The sequence below is a fragment of the Musca vetustissima genome, unplaced genomic scaffold (assembly GCF_032173495.1).
Source record: "Musca vetustissima isolate MV318-11 ecotype Yass unplaced genomic scaffold, APGP_CSIRO_Mvet_v1 utg45504, whole genome shotgun sequence".
Classification (NCBI taxonomy): Eukaryota; Metazoa; Arthropoda; class Insecta; order Diptera; family Muscidae; genus Musca; species Musca vetustissima.
This window is the reverse complement of record NW_026874781.1, coordinates 130,005-146,286: the sequence shown is the minus strand read 5'-3', so window position 1 is coordinate 146,286 and position 16,282 is coordinate 130,005. Positions and strand designations below refer to the sequence as shown.

General features: G+C 35.4%; 3 protein-coding genes across 3 annotated transcripts; all 3 read left to right on the top strand.

The window, feature by feature from the left end:
- The first annotated feature begins 6,444 nt into the window (after positions 1–6,444).
- LOC133336732 (lectin subunit alpha-like) lies at positions 6,445–6,974 on the top strand. Its single transcript, XM_061545015.1, has 2 exons — positions 6,445–6,514; positions 6,685–6,974. The coding sequence occupies exons 1-2, from the start codon at positions 6,445–6,447 to the stop codon at positions 6,972–6,974; spliced, it is 360 nt and encodes a 119-aa protein (XP_061400999.1).
- Positions 6,975–13,141: 6,167 nt separating this feature from the next.
- On the top strand, positions 13,142–13,570 carry LOC133336722 (lectin subunit alpha-like). The gene is made up of 2 exons (XM_061545005.1): positions 13,142–13,217; positions 13,278–13,570. Exons 1-2 carry the CDS (start codon positions 13,142–13,144, stop codon positions 13,568–13,570), a joined length of 369 nt encoding a protein of 122 aa, XP_061400989.1.
- A 1,683-nt stretch (positions 13,571–15,253) lies between these two features.
- On the top strand, positions 15,254–15,886 carry LOC133336711 (lectin subunit alpha-like). Its single transcript, XM_061544994.1, has 3 exons — positions 15,254–15,343; positions 15,458–15,569; positions 15,642–15,886. Exons 1-3 carry the CDS (start codon positions 15,254–15,256, stop codon positions 15,884–15,886), a joined length of 447 nt encoding a protein of 148 aa, XP_061400978.1.
- The last annotated feature ends 396 nt before the right edge of the window (positions 15,887–16,282 follow it).

The window sequence follows — 16,282 nt, the reverse complement described above, 5'->3', positions numbered from 1 at the left end:
TTATTAATTATTATTTTTCGCTCTAAATTTTGAAAGCTGAATATTGTCAAAAGCAAATTTATGAAAAAATTGGAAACAGATGACTGCTTGAGACTACCTTGTATAGTTATGCCATGAATGCGATTGTTGCCATTATTTTCACCGTAAGGACCGATATTGGTATTGGAATATACACAAGTCTTTACGAAATTAGAAATTTTGATCTAATAACACTTATCTAAAAACAAAATAATAATTTAGTATTGATGGCGTAATTACCATGTCTTAAAAAGGCCACTGGTTGCGTTTGGTTTCGCCTATTCTTGTCGCGCCGGACAACATTCAACAGATGCCATGGGAACCAGGGTTCAAATCCCAGCCGGGCTCAAGCTGATTATACCCTTCACCACAAGGACGAACCCTATTGAAATTGGGAAAAATCGGTTCAGATTTAGATATAGCTCCCATATATAATTTCGTCCGATTTAAGGTAAATGGTGCACCAAAGTCCCTACATATCATTCGATTTGCATGAAATTTGGCACAGAGTACTGAATTAGGTCCAGAATGATGTGTGCTAAGTTTCGAGAAAATCGGTCCAGATTTAGATATAGCTCCCATATATATTTTCGTCTGATTTAATGTAAAGGGGGTACCAAAGTCCCTATATATCTTTCGATTTGCACGGAATTTGGCACAGCGTAATCAATTAGGTCTAAAATGATGTGTGTTAAGTTTCCTGAAAATCGGTTCAGATTTAGATATAGCTTCTGCATCTGACCAAATGAAAAATTTAGTATCAGTTGCAGAATGACATGTTTATGGATCCAATTTCATTTTACTGGTCCTTTAAAAATGCGTCTGTTAGGATTCATCTGTTGAATATACCCAAAGTGGTGAAGGGTATCATATAGTCGGCCCCGTCCAACTTTACTACTTTCCTTACTGTTTTTTTTAATTGTATGCCTTTTTAGGGCGAAGGATCATTCATGTAAATGTTTTTTATTAATTTCTCTTTCGAGATTAGCTACATGATCGGAGTTGCAATGAGCAGGAAAGCCAGAGAGATATTATATTCCCACCATTATGCGACGCGTTTCGCCGTTGGTTAAGCGGCTCATCAGGCATATTGGGCAATGTGGCTTAAAAATGTCTTTACTTGATAATTTGTATTTATGTCAACTATTGTCGCGATTCATTATTTATCCAAAGTTACAAATAGACTGAACTTAAAACTGGGAATACACAATTTTAAAACTGAATATTTTTTAGTACTAAAACTAAGAATTAGGATAGAAAGAAATTATTCAAAAAAAAAATTAGCTTCTCAATGCACTCAATACTTCAGTATTCTTGGTAGTATTTAATATTTCAAGGAGTCTAAATACGTTCTTTACGAGCACCTGCATGGTATGATTTAAAACAATTATACTGAAAAAGGCTGGGGTAACATCGCCCAGCCTTTTTCAGTATAATTGTTTTTTCTTCTCTGCAATAGAAATGATAGAAGAAAAAATTAACTTCTGATCAATTTCAATATACAACCTTGGATTTTTTTTTAAATGGCTTTCTTTTTTTCATGGCCCACAAATTTCCCACATTCCCCACTCTGTAGCGCTGGATGCTATTGGGTTGGGATGCTATTGATTGATTTATTTATGTATGTGTGATCTTTTTTGAAACATATTAACGTCTGCTACGGTAACATTTTCAAGGTTTAGTGAGCACTATTGAAATTAATTAGTCAATAATCAAGCATTATCAAATAGTCGCAAAAATAGATTAATGAGATTTTAGTATGTGTAATAGAATTTTGTTGTTAATTAATAATTACTAGCTGACCCGGGGGCAAACCTTATCACCTTGCTTTGTACTAAAGAAAAAATAAGTAGCATTTTATAATAAGTGGGATTTCCCTGGTTAGAATGCTTCTTTGGTGCATAAAGTTGCCATACGGCAATTTTAAAGAACTAGTAAAACTAATGACGACGCTACATAAAAAATATTGCCAAAATATCTATTTTTTAATTTTTGTAGACATTTAAAATACTTATACTGAAGTGTACGAATAGTTTTTTTTCTGGCAAGTGTACATGTTTATTCCTCTCCTCCTCTTGAGAGTGAATGGTCCCCATTTCATCTTCCACGTTATTGAACAATGAGTCCCCATCACTTAAAGAACTAAAAACATATACTTCTCCATTTTCATCGATTCTACTTAGGAAATCGGCAACAACATTATCCTTCCCTGGCTTGTGACAGAACTTTCGTTCCATAAGCCGAGCTTTAATAAGATTTCCAGGCGCGTCGGTCTTTTGCGCAGTTTTTTTTCAATTTGAAAGACCATATCGGCAATGTTATCTTCCACTTGATCTTTCCATATTATTCGTGGCCTTCCCCTTCTGCGTGAACCATCAACTTAGACGCTGCAGCTCAATACGTCTAACAATGTCGATGTCCGAGAATAGCTGGCACATCGGCCCATAGATCTTTCGGTAAAAATTTTCTCTCAAACACTCCAAGAGCTGCCTCATCTGCTTGCGAAAGTACCCATGCTTCAGATCCATATAACAGCACGGGTAGCATCAGCGTCTCGTAGGGTGTGAGTTTGGTCTGGCGGGAGGTGGGCTTGCTTTTGAGTTGTTTGCTCAGACCATAGTAGCATATGTTGGCCATCACTATCCTTCTCCTAATGTCATCCCTTTTGTTTATAGCGGTACCAAATTATATAAAATCTTTGACTACCTCGAAACTGTAGTTGTTAAGTTCCTCAGTTGGTCCGAGTCTACTGGACGTCTTGCGCGTTGATACCATCAGCTTGGTCTTCTCGCCGTTTACTGGCAGACCCACTTTGACAGACTCCTTCTCAATTTGTTCAAAGGTGGCTGTTACCGCTCTCAGTGTTCGACCCATTATGTCGATGTCATCGGCGTAGGCGAGTAACATGTGTTGTTTGGTATACAGAGAGCCATTTCTGTTCACATTTGCCTCTCGTATGACCTTTTCCAGCAGGATGTTAAAAAGGTCACACGACAAACTGTCACTTTGTCTGAATCCTCGTTCGGTATTAAAGGGCTCCGAGAGGTCTTTTCCGACTTTAACTGCTGATCTTGTGCCTGTTAAAGTTATCCTGCATAGCCGTATTAATTTTGCAGGAATAGCAAACGCAGACATAGCCGAATGCGACTTTATAGTCGAAGAATAGGTGGAATGTGTCGATATGTTTTTCGTGGGGTTTTATTTCAGGGTTTGGCGCAGAGTGAAAATCTGGTCAATGGTTGATTTGCCAGGTCTGAAGCCGCATTGGTATGGTCCAATAATGTCATTGTCCATTGGCTTCAGTCGTTCACACAGTACGCTGGATAGCACTTTATATGCGATGGGAAGGAGACTTATTCCTCTATAGTTGGCACAAATCGTCTTGTCTCCTTTTTTGTGCACGGGACACAGGATGCTGAGGTTCCAATCATTGGGCATCCATTCTTCTAGCCAAATTGTACTAATCATCTGGTGCATTCTCCTTACCAGCATCTGACCACCAATCTTGAATAGTTCGGCTTTTAACCCAACGGCACCTGCTGCTTTATTATTCTTCAGCCGATTGATTGCTATACTTGTGGAAAATATCAATATGTCAGCCGATTGATTGCTATACTATATACCGTCATCTATTATTGGTTCTGGGGTATCCTCTTCACCGCTACTATTTCATACCAGAAGTTTTTCAAAATATATTATATTATATCGGCTTAACTTAATAATCCATCTATATAATCTGGGTTTTCTGCTTTGAGACTTTATAAACAAACAAAGGTTGGTGATCTGATAAAATTTCAAATTTTAATCCATATAAATATGGTTGATAATATGCCGTAGCCCAAACAATCGCTAGAAGCTCTTTTTCTGTTGCTGAATAATTTTTTTTCATGTTCGTTTAATGTTCTACTAGAAAATTAAATTGAATGACCATTTTGTTGCAACACTGCTCTTATAGCTTTTGAGCTAGCATCTGTTATAAGCTTAAGTACCGGAGCTTCTGTTATAATTAACTTAAGTTTTTCGAAAGCATTCCTAAAATTTAGATCGCAAATATTTTACTTAACAGTAAAGCTTAGACGTACAGGTTTTTACGGGGACCATCAAACATTTATTGAAACCTCATAATTTCAAATTTTGATCCATATAAATATGGTCGATAATATGCAGTAGCCCAAACAATCGCTAGAAGCTCTTTTTCTGCTGCTGAATAATGTTAATGTTCTACTAATAATTTTAACATCTTTCTTTAAATACCTAATAATCGGATATGCTACACGGGAATAGTTCCTTATTAATTTTGCGATAATATCCAGTCACTCCTAAAAAGGACTTAATTCCTTTAATAGTATGGCGAAGCTAAATATTTTGGATCGTCGCTACTTTCGCATTCGGATTCGGTTTGACGCCTTCAGATGTTAAAACGTGACCTAGGTATAACGATTTTTTAAAGAAAATTTTACATTTATTTATTTGAATTTTGAGGTCAGCTTTTCTAAATGTATTTAAACCCTTTTTAATGTTAGAAATATGTTCTTGCAGACTTGTGGAAAATATCAATATGTCATCTAAATAAACAAGACAAATTTTATTTACAAATTTTCGCTAAACTGCTTTGATGAACCTTTGAAAGGTGGCAGGAGCGTTTTTTTTTAAGCCAAATGTCATTCTAAGATATTAGTAGGGGGTAGAAAAAGCTGTTTTCGGAAGGGGTTGTAAAGCCAATCTTCTTCCTTGAGAAGTATCTGGTGAAACTCTTTAGCCAGTTCTATAGTGGTAAAATATTGGGCTCGTCCTAACATATCTAATATGTTTTCAATATTAGCGATAGGAAACTTATCTTCTACTGTGATTTCATTTAACTTTCGGCAATCTTCTACAATTCGCCATTTTCCCCCCGAATTTGTTTAGTTACAATCCATAAGGGACTGTTGTATGGTGAATTGCTTTCTTTTATGATGCCCTGTCTTAATTTTATTTATAAATTCTCGCAAAACTGCGTTGATGAACCTTTGAGAGGTGGCAGGGGAGTTTTTAAGCCAAATGGCATTCTAAGATATTCGTAGTGCTCATAAGGGGTGAAAAAACTGTTTTTGACCGATCTTCTTCCTTGAGAAGTATCTGGTGAAACCGTTTGGCGAGTTCTATAGTGGTAAAATATTGGGCTCGTCCTAACTTATCTAATATGTCTTCAGTATTAGGGATAGGAAACATATCTTCTACTGTGATATCAGTTAACTTTCGGTAATCTTTTACACTTCGTCATTTTTGTTCCCCCGAATGATAAATTTTTTAAGGTAAAAGCCATAAGGGACTGTTGTATGGTGAATTGCTTTCTTTTATGATGCCCTGTCTTAATTTTATTTATAAATTCTCACAAAACTGCGTTGATGAACCTTTGAAAGGTGGCAGGAGCGTTTTTCTAAACCAAATGGCATTCTAAGATATTCGTAGCGCTCATAAGGGCGAAAAAAGCTGTTTTGGACAGATCTTCTTCCATGAGAAGTATCTGGTGAAACCCTTTGGCTCATTCTATAGTGGTAAAATATTGGGCTCGTACTAACTTATCTAATATGTTTTTAATATTAGCGATAGGAAACATATCTTATACTGTGATTTCATTTAACTTTCGGCTGTGTTTGTTAAAATTTGACCCTCTGTAAATATTAAATCATTACAGTAGATATCAGATATAAGAAACTCAAAAAAAGCCGGAGATTTCTTTCTTATATGCGTTTTTTTCTTATATAGAATTATCGGATATAAGAAAGTACATGCTCGGTGTTCTTGATAATCTTTCTTATATGCGATTTTTTCTTATATGAGATGTACTTATATCCGATATCTACTGTATATGTTTCCAATAAACGTTCAAGTTGCAAAGACTCCTCCTTATTTAAACCATTATATAGTTGATCTAATATTTTACTTTCGATTTCTGTTATTTCTAATTGATGAATCTTGTGATCCTTCCTTCGAAAAGGCGACGTCTGTTACGATATATATGTAGAATATACCCAAAGTGGTGAAGGGTATCATATGGTCGGCCCAGTTCGGCTTTACTACTTTCTTTACTGGTTTACTTATGCGTCTTATTTTAAGCTTATCACCTAACACAAGTCTGTATTATAAATAAGGCTCTACGACGAAAGTATTTCATTTCAATTTCAAACAAAAATGGTTAAGCATTTGTTCGGAGCCCTAAGTTCTATCTGTCTAGCAGTTTTTATAACAGAAGCTATCGTCTACGACAAACGGATTAATGTGAAAGGTTTTGGTGCAATTTTTATTGAAAAACAACAAAAGGTAAAGGGGAATGGTTTTCCCAAAAAAAGCAAATATTCGAACTTCCGTCTAAATCCAATAATACCATATAATAACTTACAGTACAATTGGTTTGGGGCCAGGGATGAATGTGCAAGAAGGAATATGACATTAGTAGTCATCGATACAGCGAAAAAGAATGGAATTATTGGCAACGTATTACGTGAAAAATTTGGTAAGTAATTCATTTCCTAAATACTTTTTCAAGGTCCATATAGAGGCGTGGATTTTTTTTTTAATATTTTTCGATGTCCATAAGTAGACCAGTATTTTTAAAAATATTTCTTCGAAGTCAATTTTTCTATATTTAATCTATATTAAAAAAATAAATTTTGTTGTCCACAGAAAAAGGTCCCGATTTTTGGTTGGATGGCAACAATCTTGGACTGGAGGGTAAATTTAGATGGTCTTCAACTGGCAAGCCTTTTGAGTTCTTCAATTGGGCGGTTGGTCAACCGGACAAATATGAAATCAACGAACATTGTGTCCATTATCAAGAGGATTTTAAATGGAACGATGCAGAGTGCACAAGGAAAATGGGATTCATTTGCGAAGAAAATAGTTTTTGGCGCTATGCTCGACACGACATGGAAGCGAAGAAAATTGCCATCGATAAATTATTTGCGAAGCATTAGTTGTACGATTGTAATTAATCTAAAAATAAAAATGATTAGAAATTAATTAACTTATATATACTCTACTGCATGAGTTGATCCTGTTGGGATCTTAATAGGTATGCCATGACTTTGTAAATCGTAAGTAAAGAGGTATTTTAATCCGTGAAAAATATGAAATAACAAATTATAGATTCTCAGATTGGAAAATTCAGCTAAGATCCTTAGCATAACGATAATGGGGCGGTTCGTGAATGATTTTTATTTTTCAAAGAGTTTAAAACCGTAATTATAGCAACTTCGGTACGATATACATTCAAAAAGTTCTGTTCAATTTTTTTTACAATCTATAACCTCGTTATCATAAAATAATGTCATTAAACCCCACAATCCTCAAATACTATAAATAAAGAATAGTCCATCCGAAATTTCCTAAGTTCTTGGTCCGTTTCAGGATTTCTCATTGCCTCCGCTCTATGTTAAAAGAAATAAGCTTCTAACCACTCAATACTTTTTTTACCCACCAACACACTTACCTTTTTTACCACAAACCTTATTCTTCTCAGAAGTTGTTTATCCACAATCTTCAAAAACTACAGGAATACAAACATCTGATTGATTTTGGTGATTTTTGAAGTATTGCTATCAAATTTTTGCATATTTACTATATTTGCGTTCCTGAACTTTTCAAATTATTTTGTACACTGAGAGCGATTTTGAAGTGTTTCCCTTTTACTGCTGTAAAAGCATCATCTCAAAATAATTATCAATAAATTATTTGTTCTGTTATCAATAAATTATTTGTAGTTCGGTTGCGTCATTGGTTTTTCCTGTTCGAACAATGCGCTTTTTGCCTCTAATCGGTGTTTCAATCTAGCGTGACACATCTTCATTTGTTGACTTATCAGATTGTTATTAAATTTCTTCACTATTTTCCTCAATATGCAAATCTCTCGAATCTTCATGAGTCAAACTTATATCTACTAAATTCTTTTCTGCCATTTCTCCATAGAAATCAATCGATTAATCTTACGTCTCGACTTATATTACATGGCGTTTACTTAGAGACCACATTCGATAAGCTTTCGATGCTTCAGAATATTCAACTCTAATACATTCTTCTGAACGAGAATCGAATTTTCCATTTGACTTATCCTTAATTAACACATATCATCGTAGCCCGAAAGGTTTGATTGAAGGAGTCTTTCCTGTCCGAAATTTTATTGGCAACTCAACTTTAGTAGATGTAGAAGAACGTCGATTGCGTATGTAGCATGCAGTGTTGATTGCTTCCGCCTAAAATACATTTGGAACCCCTGCTTGCTTCATCATAATTTTAGACATTTTTTAAAGTGTTCTTTCTTTCTACTACCTCATTCTGTTTGCGGAGTGTGGGTGCAGTTAGCCACCTTTTAATGCTCATTTCTTCCAAATACTGATTAAATTCTATATTTATGTACTCGGTTCCATTGTCCGTTTTCTAAAATTTAATCTTCTTTCCAGTAAATAGTTCAGCTGATTTCTTATACTCCGTTAACACGTTAAATACAATCGATTTCTTTTGCAAAAAAATGTACCTCGCAATGTCTTGAATAATCGTCAATGAATGTGACAAATTTATTTTGCATTTGAATGGGAATTCACTCGCATCGGACCACATATGTCACTGTGAACCACCTCCGGCAGTTCCGTTGCTACTTATGTGTTCATAAATGTTTATGTGTCCTAAACATTTATGCCACATATCCACATCATTCAACTTCAGTCGAATTCGCTGATTGAACCGATTGTCGCAAAAAATATAGATTACCTCTACTATCCGCTTTACATGCAACTTTTATTCCATCCAAAATTCTAGCTTCATTTTTATCGAAAATTACCTTGTCGGTTAACTTACGGATACGGATAACAAATTTGTTCTCAAATTTTCGATATGCATAACGTCTCTCACAATAAAGCTTTGCTCCGTTGTGCATCCGGCCGTCCTTATTCGTATGTCCCCTATACCCGTAATGTTGCTTAACTCAACATTTGCTAGACATAAATTTTTGTCGATCTTCTTGTTTTGCTCAATAATTTCTTTATTCGCTGACATGTGTGACGAGCATCATCGAGTTTTTTGATGATGCTCGTCACACATTTACGTGATCTCGAGCAAAATCAACATCCTTCATGCGAGCTGGAGCAACTCATTTTAATAAAGTTGCCTTCCTGGCAGGACCCTTTGATCTCTTGGTGTTCTGTATTCGGATATTAACCCCAATTTTGAAGGCGTAATTGTTAACAGTAAATCAGCACATACCTTCTGGCCCATGATCCTCTATTTCGATGCAGCTTCACCTTCTGGACATCTTGTTGAACTATCCACATAAATCATTCTTGATCAAAATTGTTTAAAATTTCCTATAATTTTTTTCTAATCATATTGGATTGATTATAGCGTACCTTTTAAAGGGGGCAGTAAAGCTTGCTGGGCCGGTTTTCTACTGGGACCATAAAAAATTTTTGGAACCTCATTCAACACCACCAAAATCCTTCTCCTAACCTTGAAACGGATATCCGCCTTAACTCGTGCATAGATCGATGCATCATTCATGATGTCATTCACGATTTATGTTCGACGGACGAACTTAAAATAAAAAATTTCTGTATCGATCTAAATCTCCTTCATTATGTTAGGCAATACACCTTCTCTCATGACTTGGCTTCAAGCAAATTGAATTGAAATTGAGGAGTGCGGGTTTGCCGAAAACAAATTCCTTTTCTAATGGATCTTTTGACATCACATTCGACGCGCCTTTTTCGCGACCCTATACACTTTTATTGATCCTTAAAAAACATCAAGCTATGAAAAAGGATATCAAGACATGAACTATTTACATACAGACTTATCAATCTTCTTTTTTTATTGCCTGGCCCACAAATTCCCCTGCAACGTGGGATGTGTTAGGACGCTACTCAGTCACAATTCAAATAATGTATTTATGTATGTGCGATAATTTTCGAAACATATTAACGTCTGCTGTAACGTTTCCAACATTTGTTGAGCAATTAAAATCAATCATTTAAACAATAAACAAATATTATCAAATAAAACGTACAAATTGATTCAGATGTTAGTATGATTAATAGAAATTTATTTTTAATTAATAATTACTAGGTGACCCGGCTAACCTTATTTAAATTGCATCAACAATGGGTTGAAAAAAAAATAACACAATCATTGACGACATATTTAAGAAAATAACGTGAGATTTTATGTCCACTTTTTGCAATAATAGTATCAATAATATTTTTCACGTGATTGTAAACCTTAATTTACTGGTAACACATTATGTAACACAAGATTGTTACAATAGGGTCACATTTAATGCCGAATCAAGTACCAAAATAATTTTTAAAACCGAAATATAAAGTCATATATGTATGGGTGGAATTTATCCATTGGTAGAACTTATTCAAATAACAAAATTAATTCAGCTGAGCACGGCTAGGGCTTGAACATCGGTCCTCGGAGCAACACAAATGTTGTCAGACCACTTAACGTTCTGAACCATCAACACACTTCCAAAACGGTTGCGCAAAAACATGTGTAAACCATGAAAGCAATTGTAGATGTGTGGATTAATTATCCATCTCTAAAACAAAAATCTGCTTTGAAAAGGATTGTTCCTAGAATGGAGGCAAATGTCGAACTTTGACAAATTTGAATTTAATTCGCATATGCAAGTTTCGCATCAGGGCGGAATAAATAGAAGTTATCAACATACGACCTTTGTAAAGCCACATAGAAGGCTATGTTCTGATATTGCTCAACATAAGAACCGCCGGAAACTTCTAAATCGTGATGAAATGTTATTGTGTAATCGCATTTGGAATATCCTGACATTTTTGAGCGAATTGATTTGCAATTAGTAGGAAATAGTTGAATAAATTACCGCTAAAAGTTAAATATGTCCATACTTTTGTGTAGCCCCGGAGTGTCGCCCACACATCAGATGTCGAACAGATAATTGTTCAAAAAATATTACACATTTTTTTTACAAATTTGAAAATGAGATATATTTTCCAACAGCTTGAAAATAAGACAAAACGTCGAGTATCTGATGTAAATACTAATAATGCGATTCATGGCATAACTATACAAGGAAGGCAGTCTCATTTCAGAAATTGATAATGGCAACCCTTGTTAATTTCATATATCAATTTCAATAAAATGAAAAAAAGAAGAATGCATGTCCAATGATTGGAACCTCAGCATCGTGTGTCCCGTGCACAAAAAAGGTGACAAAACGAAATGTGCCAACTATAGAGGAAGAAGTCTCCTTCAAATCGCATATAAAGTGCTATCCAGCGTACTGTGTGAACGACTGAAGCCAATCGTCAATGAAATTATTGGACCATACCAATGTGGCTTCAGACCTGGCAAATCCACCATTGACAAGATTTTCACTCTGCACCAAATCCTGGAAAAAACCCACGAAAAACACATCGACACATTCCACCTATTCATCGACTATAAAGCCGCATTCGACAGGCCTATCCATTAAGAGGTGTTTAAAGCCATGTCTGCGTTTGGCATTCCTGCAAAATTAATTCGGCTATGCAGCATAACTTTAACAGGCACAACATCAGCAGTTAAAGTCGGAAAGGACCTCTCGGAGCCCATTAATACCGAACAAGGATTCAGACCAGGTGATAGTTTGTCGTGTGACCTTCCTGCTGGAAAAGGTCATACTAGAGGCAAAAGTAAACAGAAATGACACTCTGTACACCAAACAACACATGTTACTCGCCTACGCCGATGACATCGAACACTGAGAACTGTAACAGCCACCTTTGAACAAATTGAGAAGGAGTCTGCAAAGTGGGTCTGGCGAGAAGACGAAGCTGATGGTATCAACGCGCAAGACGTCCAGTAGATTCGGACAAACTGTGGAGGTAGTTAAACATTTTATATACATTGCTGCCGCCATAAATAAAACCAAAGAAGCTTGTCGATTTTGCAAATGATTATAAAAACAAGACAAATAAGTTCTGGGAAAAAGTTATTTTCTCGGACGAATCGAAATTTAACATATTTGGGTCGGATGAACGCTCTTTGGTGTGTCGGAATAAAAGGCGAAGAACTCAATCCAAAGAATACTCGGAAATCAGTAAAGCACGGAGGGGGTGGAGTAATGGTATGGGGATGCATGTCAGCAACTGGTGTTGGCAATTTGGTATTCATTGAGGAAATAATGAATAAAACAGTTTACATAAATATTTTCAAAAAAAATTTAATTCAAAGTGCTGAAAAAACTCAACATTCGTGATAATTATTACTTCCAAAAGGACAATGATCCAAAACACACTGCTATTGACGTTAAGAATTGGATCGTATACACATGCTGATAACACCTCCACAAAGCCCCGATTTAAATCCGATTAAGCACCTATGGTATCGGATAATCGAATCCGAAATCATAAAATTTCCAGTAAGGAACAACTCAAAGAAATACTTCTAACAGAATGGGGTAAAATATCGTGGGACTACACTAAAAACTTGTATACTCAATGCCCGAACAATTGAATGAATGCCCCAGATATAGTATGAGATATATGCCATGTGTTGTTTTAATAAGTTAAAAAAAATTGACTAACCGTTTTTGAGTACTTTTAGTCTCCTTATCCTCGGTCCATATTTTGGCATAGTCCAATTTTAGGTACTTTGAATTTCAAGGAGACTTATACCTTCTTTACGAGCATCTGCTCGTAAATATTTCAAAAAATTGCAGTATTGAACGAAAATGTATCAATTACGTTTTTGTTGTTTCAATACTGTTGTAGTTTTTACTTATTCGTCATATTTTAAGCTTATCACCTAACACAAGTCTGTATTATAAATACGGCTCTACGGCGAAAGTATTTCATTTCACTTTTAAAATTCAAACAAAAATGTTCAGGCTTTTTTTCACAGCTCTAAGTTCTATCTGCTTAGCAGTTTTTATAACTGAAGCCAGCGTCTACGACAAAAGGATTAAAGTGCCTAATTTTGGTGTAATTTTTATTGAAGAAGAACAAAAGGTAAAGGGGGATGGTTTTCTGAAAAAAAACCAACCAAATATTCAAAATTCCGTCTAAATCCAATAATACCATATAATTACTTTCAGTACAATTGGTTTGAGGCCTTGGATGAATGTGCAATAATGAATATGACACTAATAACCATCGATACACCGGAAAGGAATGAAATTATTGGCAAAGAATTACGTGCAAAATTTGGTATGTAATTAATTTTGCTATATTTAAACTATATTAAAAACTAAATCTTATTGTCCACAGCAAAATCTCCCAATTTCTGGTTGGGTGGCAACGATCTTGGAGTGGAGGGTAAATTTACCTGGTCTTCAACGGGCAAACGTTTTGAATTCTCAAATTGGTCGAATCATCAACCGGATAATTATAAAAGCTACGAACATTGTGTCCATTTTTATTGGAAAACGGATTTAGAATGGAACGATGCTCTGTGTGCAACAAAAATGGGGTTCATTTGCGAAGAAAATCGTTTTTTGCGCTCTGCTCGACACGACATGCAAGTGAAGAAAAATGTCATTGATGAATTATTTGCATTGTAGAATACGAAGCACATGCGAAGTATTAACATATATTATTTTTACGATTGTAATTAATCAAAAAAATATAAAATATCGGAAATAATGTTAGAAATAGATGCACTTTTATAAACCCTACTGCATGAGTTGATCCTGTTGGGATCTTTTTAAATATGCCATGACATTGTGAATCGTGTGTTAAGAGGTATTTTATTACGTGAAAAAGAAATATGAAATAATAAATTATAGATTCTCAGATTGGAAAATTCAGCTAAGATCTTCAGCAGAATGATAATGGGGGTTTAATATGCACCAGGAACATTGAAATCGAAATTACAGCAACTTCACTTTTACCCACTACATAGAATAAGGTTATTAAACCGCAATCCCCAAATACTGTAAAGAAAGAATACCCCATCCGGATTTTCCCAAGTTATTGCTGAATTGCAGGATTTCTCATTGCCCGGCTTTCTACGGAGACCATCAAGCATTTATTGGAACCTAGTTAACATATTCCATTTCGACTAAGGGATCTAGTCTTGGGAAATCTCGTTCAGTTCAGTGATCAAACGAACTAGATCATTTTTTAAAAGTGAACTAGGTCGTTCAACTTTTTCAGTTGCTTACATCGCATCGTTCAAATGGTTACTCAGTTCAATTGGCATGGTAGGGCATTCCAATTAAGTTCTGGCAGTTCAAGCAACCGTAAAGAATTATGACCTTTCGCAATCATTCGAAGGATTTTCCTATCTATTTTCTCCACTTTGTTAATGGGTGGTGGTCGATGGCAAAACTCCGTTATATTCGGCAGTAGACTTGTTTGCTCTGCAGTTGTTGCTCCGGACACCTTTGACTCTTTTGTGTGGTTTCCAGTTCCACGGTTGTCTACGGGGGTGCTTTGCTTTTTACTGACCCTCCAGCTACACGTGAAAACACTACTGCATCATTTGATCTTTTAAGCACCGCATTCCATGAAATCGGAAAACAATACATTACACGTACCTTTTCATTCCATTTAACAGATTTTATATGAAATTGTTCTTATTTGACGCCGTTCAGTTGGTCAAAATCACTGAGCCTGTGAACTACACTGAAGGTGTGGAAGAAAATACAATGTCGTTCAGTGACCGACGGCGTTCTTTGAGCAAAATCGTTCAGTGAGCAGCGTCGTTCAGAGACCGACTGCGTTTGGTAAGCAAAATCGTTCAGTGAACGGCAATAATAAAAACTGAACAATGTCGATCAGTGGACTGACTCGTTCAATTGATCCACTATTATTTCCCCCAACTCCATTTTATGGATTAAGGAGCCTTTAGACTATAACATTTATCGTGAGAAAGTTCATTATCGTTTACTTTTAAAATGTCCATACATACATGACTTCTATTTTTAGAATATAAAATATATTTATTTGCACAGTCTTATCTACGTCCTTCTGCTATTTTGTACTGAAGTTCTTTGTTATTTTCATTCAAATCGAATGTTCTTCAGCTGGTTTAACGCACAAAGAAAAATTGCGATATCACAAAGATAACACAAATTCTAAAATAAAAAAAAATATATTGGTCAAATATTCAGTTCAATTTTTAAACATTTTTTTTCTATTTAAAAGTCCAACATTCGTTGAAAAATTAGCTCAGTTTTCTTTGTAAATTGATTGTAAACAGAATGAAAATCGCTACTGTAATCGTTTTTACTTTCTGCACGATGGCAGGACTCCTGTCTCCAGCTAATGCCGATCTAACGCTGCAACGTGGAATTCAGGGCGGTGAATTTTATATTGAAATTAATCAGAAGGTAGGATTTCATTTCGAGTGTACAGCTCGGATTTAAGTGTCTGTTCTGTAGGTCATATGTCGGCGATAATCTCACTTCCCACTTCTCTTCCCCATTTATCTTCTCTTTCTTTAGTACAATTGGTTTCAAGCATCCCACGAATGTGCCCGCAAAGGCTTGAGACTCGTTGAAATACCAGACGCCGTCAAGAATGCCGAATTAATCAGTGCACTGAGGACATATATTGGTATGTAAAACGAGACTTGGTCACACCATTTTCGAATTAAATTTTTTTCATTTTCACACTATTTCAATTCAGGAAATGCCAAAGATTTTTGGATAGGAGCAAATGATGAATATAATACAGCCAACGATTTGCAACGTCCTTTCTATTGGTCGTCGTCGGGCGAGCGTGTAACATTTTCAAATTGGGCGATAAATCAACCGGACAATTTGGAAAACAATGAACACTGTGTACAGTTATGGTCAATAGCAGTAAATTTCGAATGGAACGATATTGCTTGTACTAACGAAATGGGTTTTATATGTGAAAAATCGAATTAAATGTTCATAGGCATTAATATGGCGAATTTGTGTAATAATATTTAATAAAATTAATTCATATTTGCGCACACTAAAACTTCGTTATTTTTTCGGCTTCCCGAAAAACTTGAGAGGTGATGGATTGTCTGACACTATGGTTGAAATAGCGATCTATGTAAGGATAGGGAGTTGACTGAAGCAACTTTTGTAAAGATGATCTTATTATTCAGATTAGGGATACGTCGAGCGCAAAGGTCGACTTTTAGACATTTCGATTTTTGGCTTTGACTATACAGTCGTCTTTTCGATTTATTGATTTTCGACATTTAATTTTTTTAAATTAATTGTTGTTTTAGAATGTGTAATTTTTGAGCAATTTGGGCTGTGAGATAATAAATCAAGTTTTTATAAAGAAGA

Bases quoted from the DNA above. Each gene is read 5' to 3' on its own strand.
- LOC133336732 (XM_061545015.1), top strand. From the start codon at position 6,445: ATGACATTAGTAGTCATCGATACAGCGAAAAAGAATGGAATTATTGGC. The intron at 6,515-6,684 runs GTAAGTAATTCA...TGTTGTCCACAG, and splicing joins CGTATTACGTGAAAAATTTG to AAAAAGGTCCCGATTTTTGG.
- LOC133336711 (XM_061544994.1), top strand. From the start codon at position 15,254: ATGGCAGGACTCCTGTCTCCAGCTAATGCCGATCTAACGCTGCAACGT. The intron at 15,344-15,457 runs GTAGGATTTCAT...CTCTTTCTTTAG, and splicing joins ATATTGAAATTAATCAGAAG to TACAATTGGTTTCAAGCATC. The intron at 15,570-15,641 runs GTATGTAAAACG...ATTTCAATTCAG, and splicing joins TGCACTGAGGACATATATTG to GAAATGCCAAAGATTTTTGG.
- LOC133336722 (XM_061545005.1), top strand. From the start codon at position 13,142: ATGAATATGACACTAATAACCATCGATACACCGGAAAGGAATGAAATT. The intron at 13,218-13,277 runs GTATGTAATTAA...TATTGTCCACAG, and splicing joins AGAATTACGTGCAAAATTTG to CAAAATCTCCCAATTTCTGG.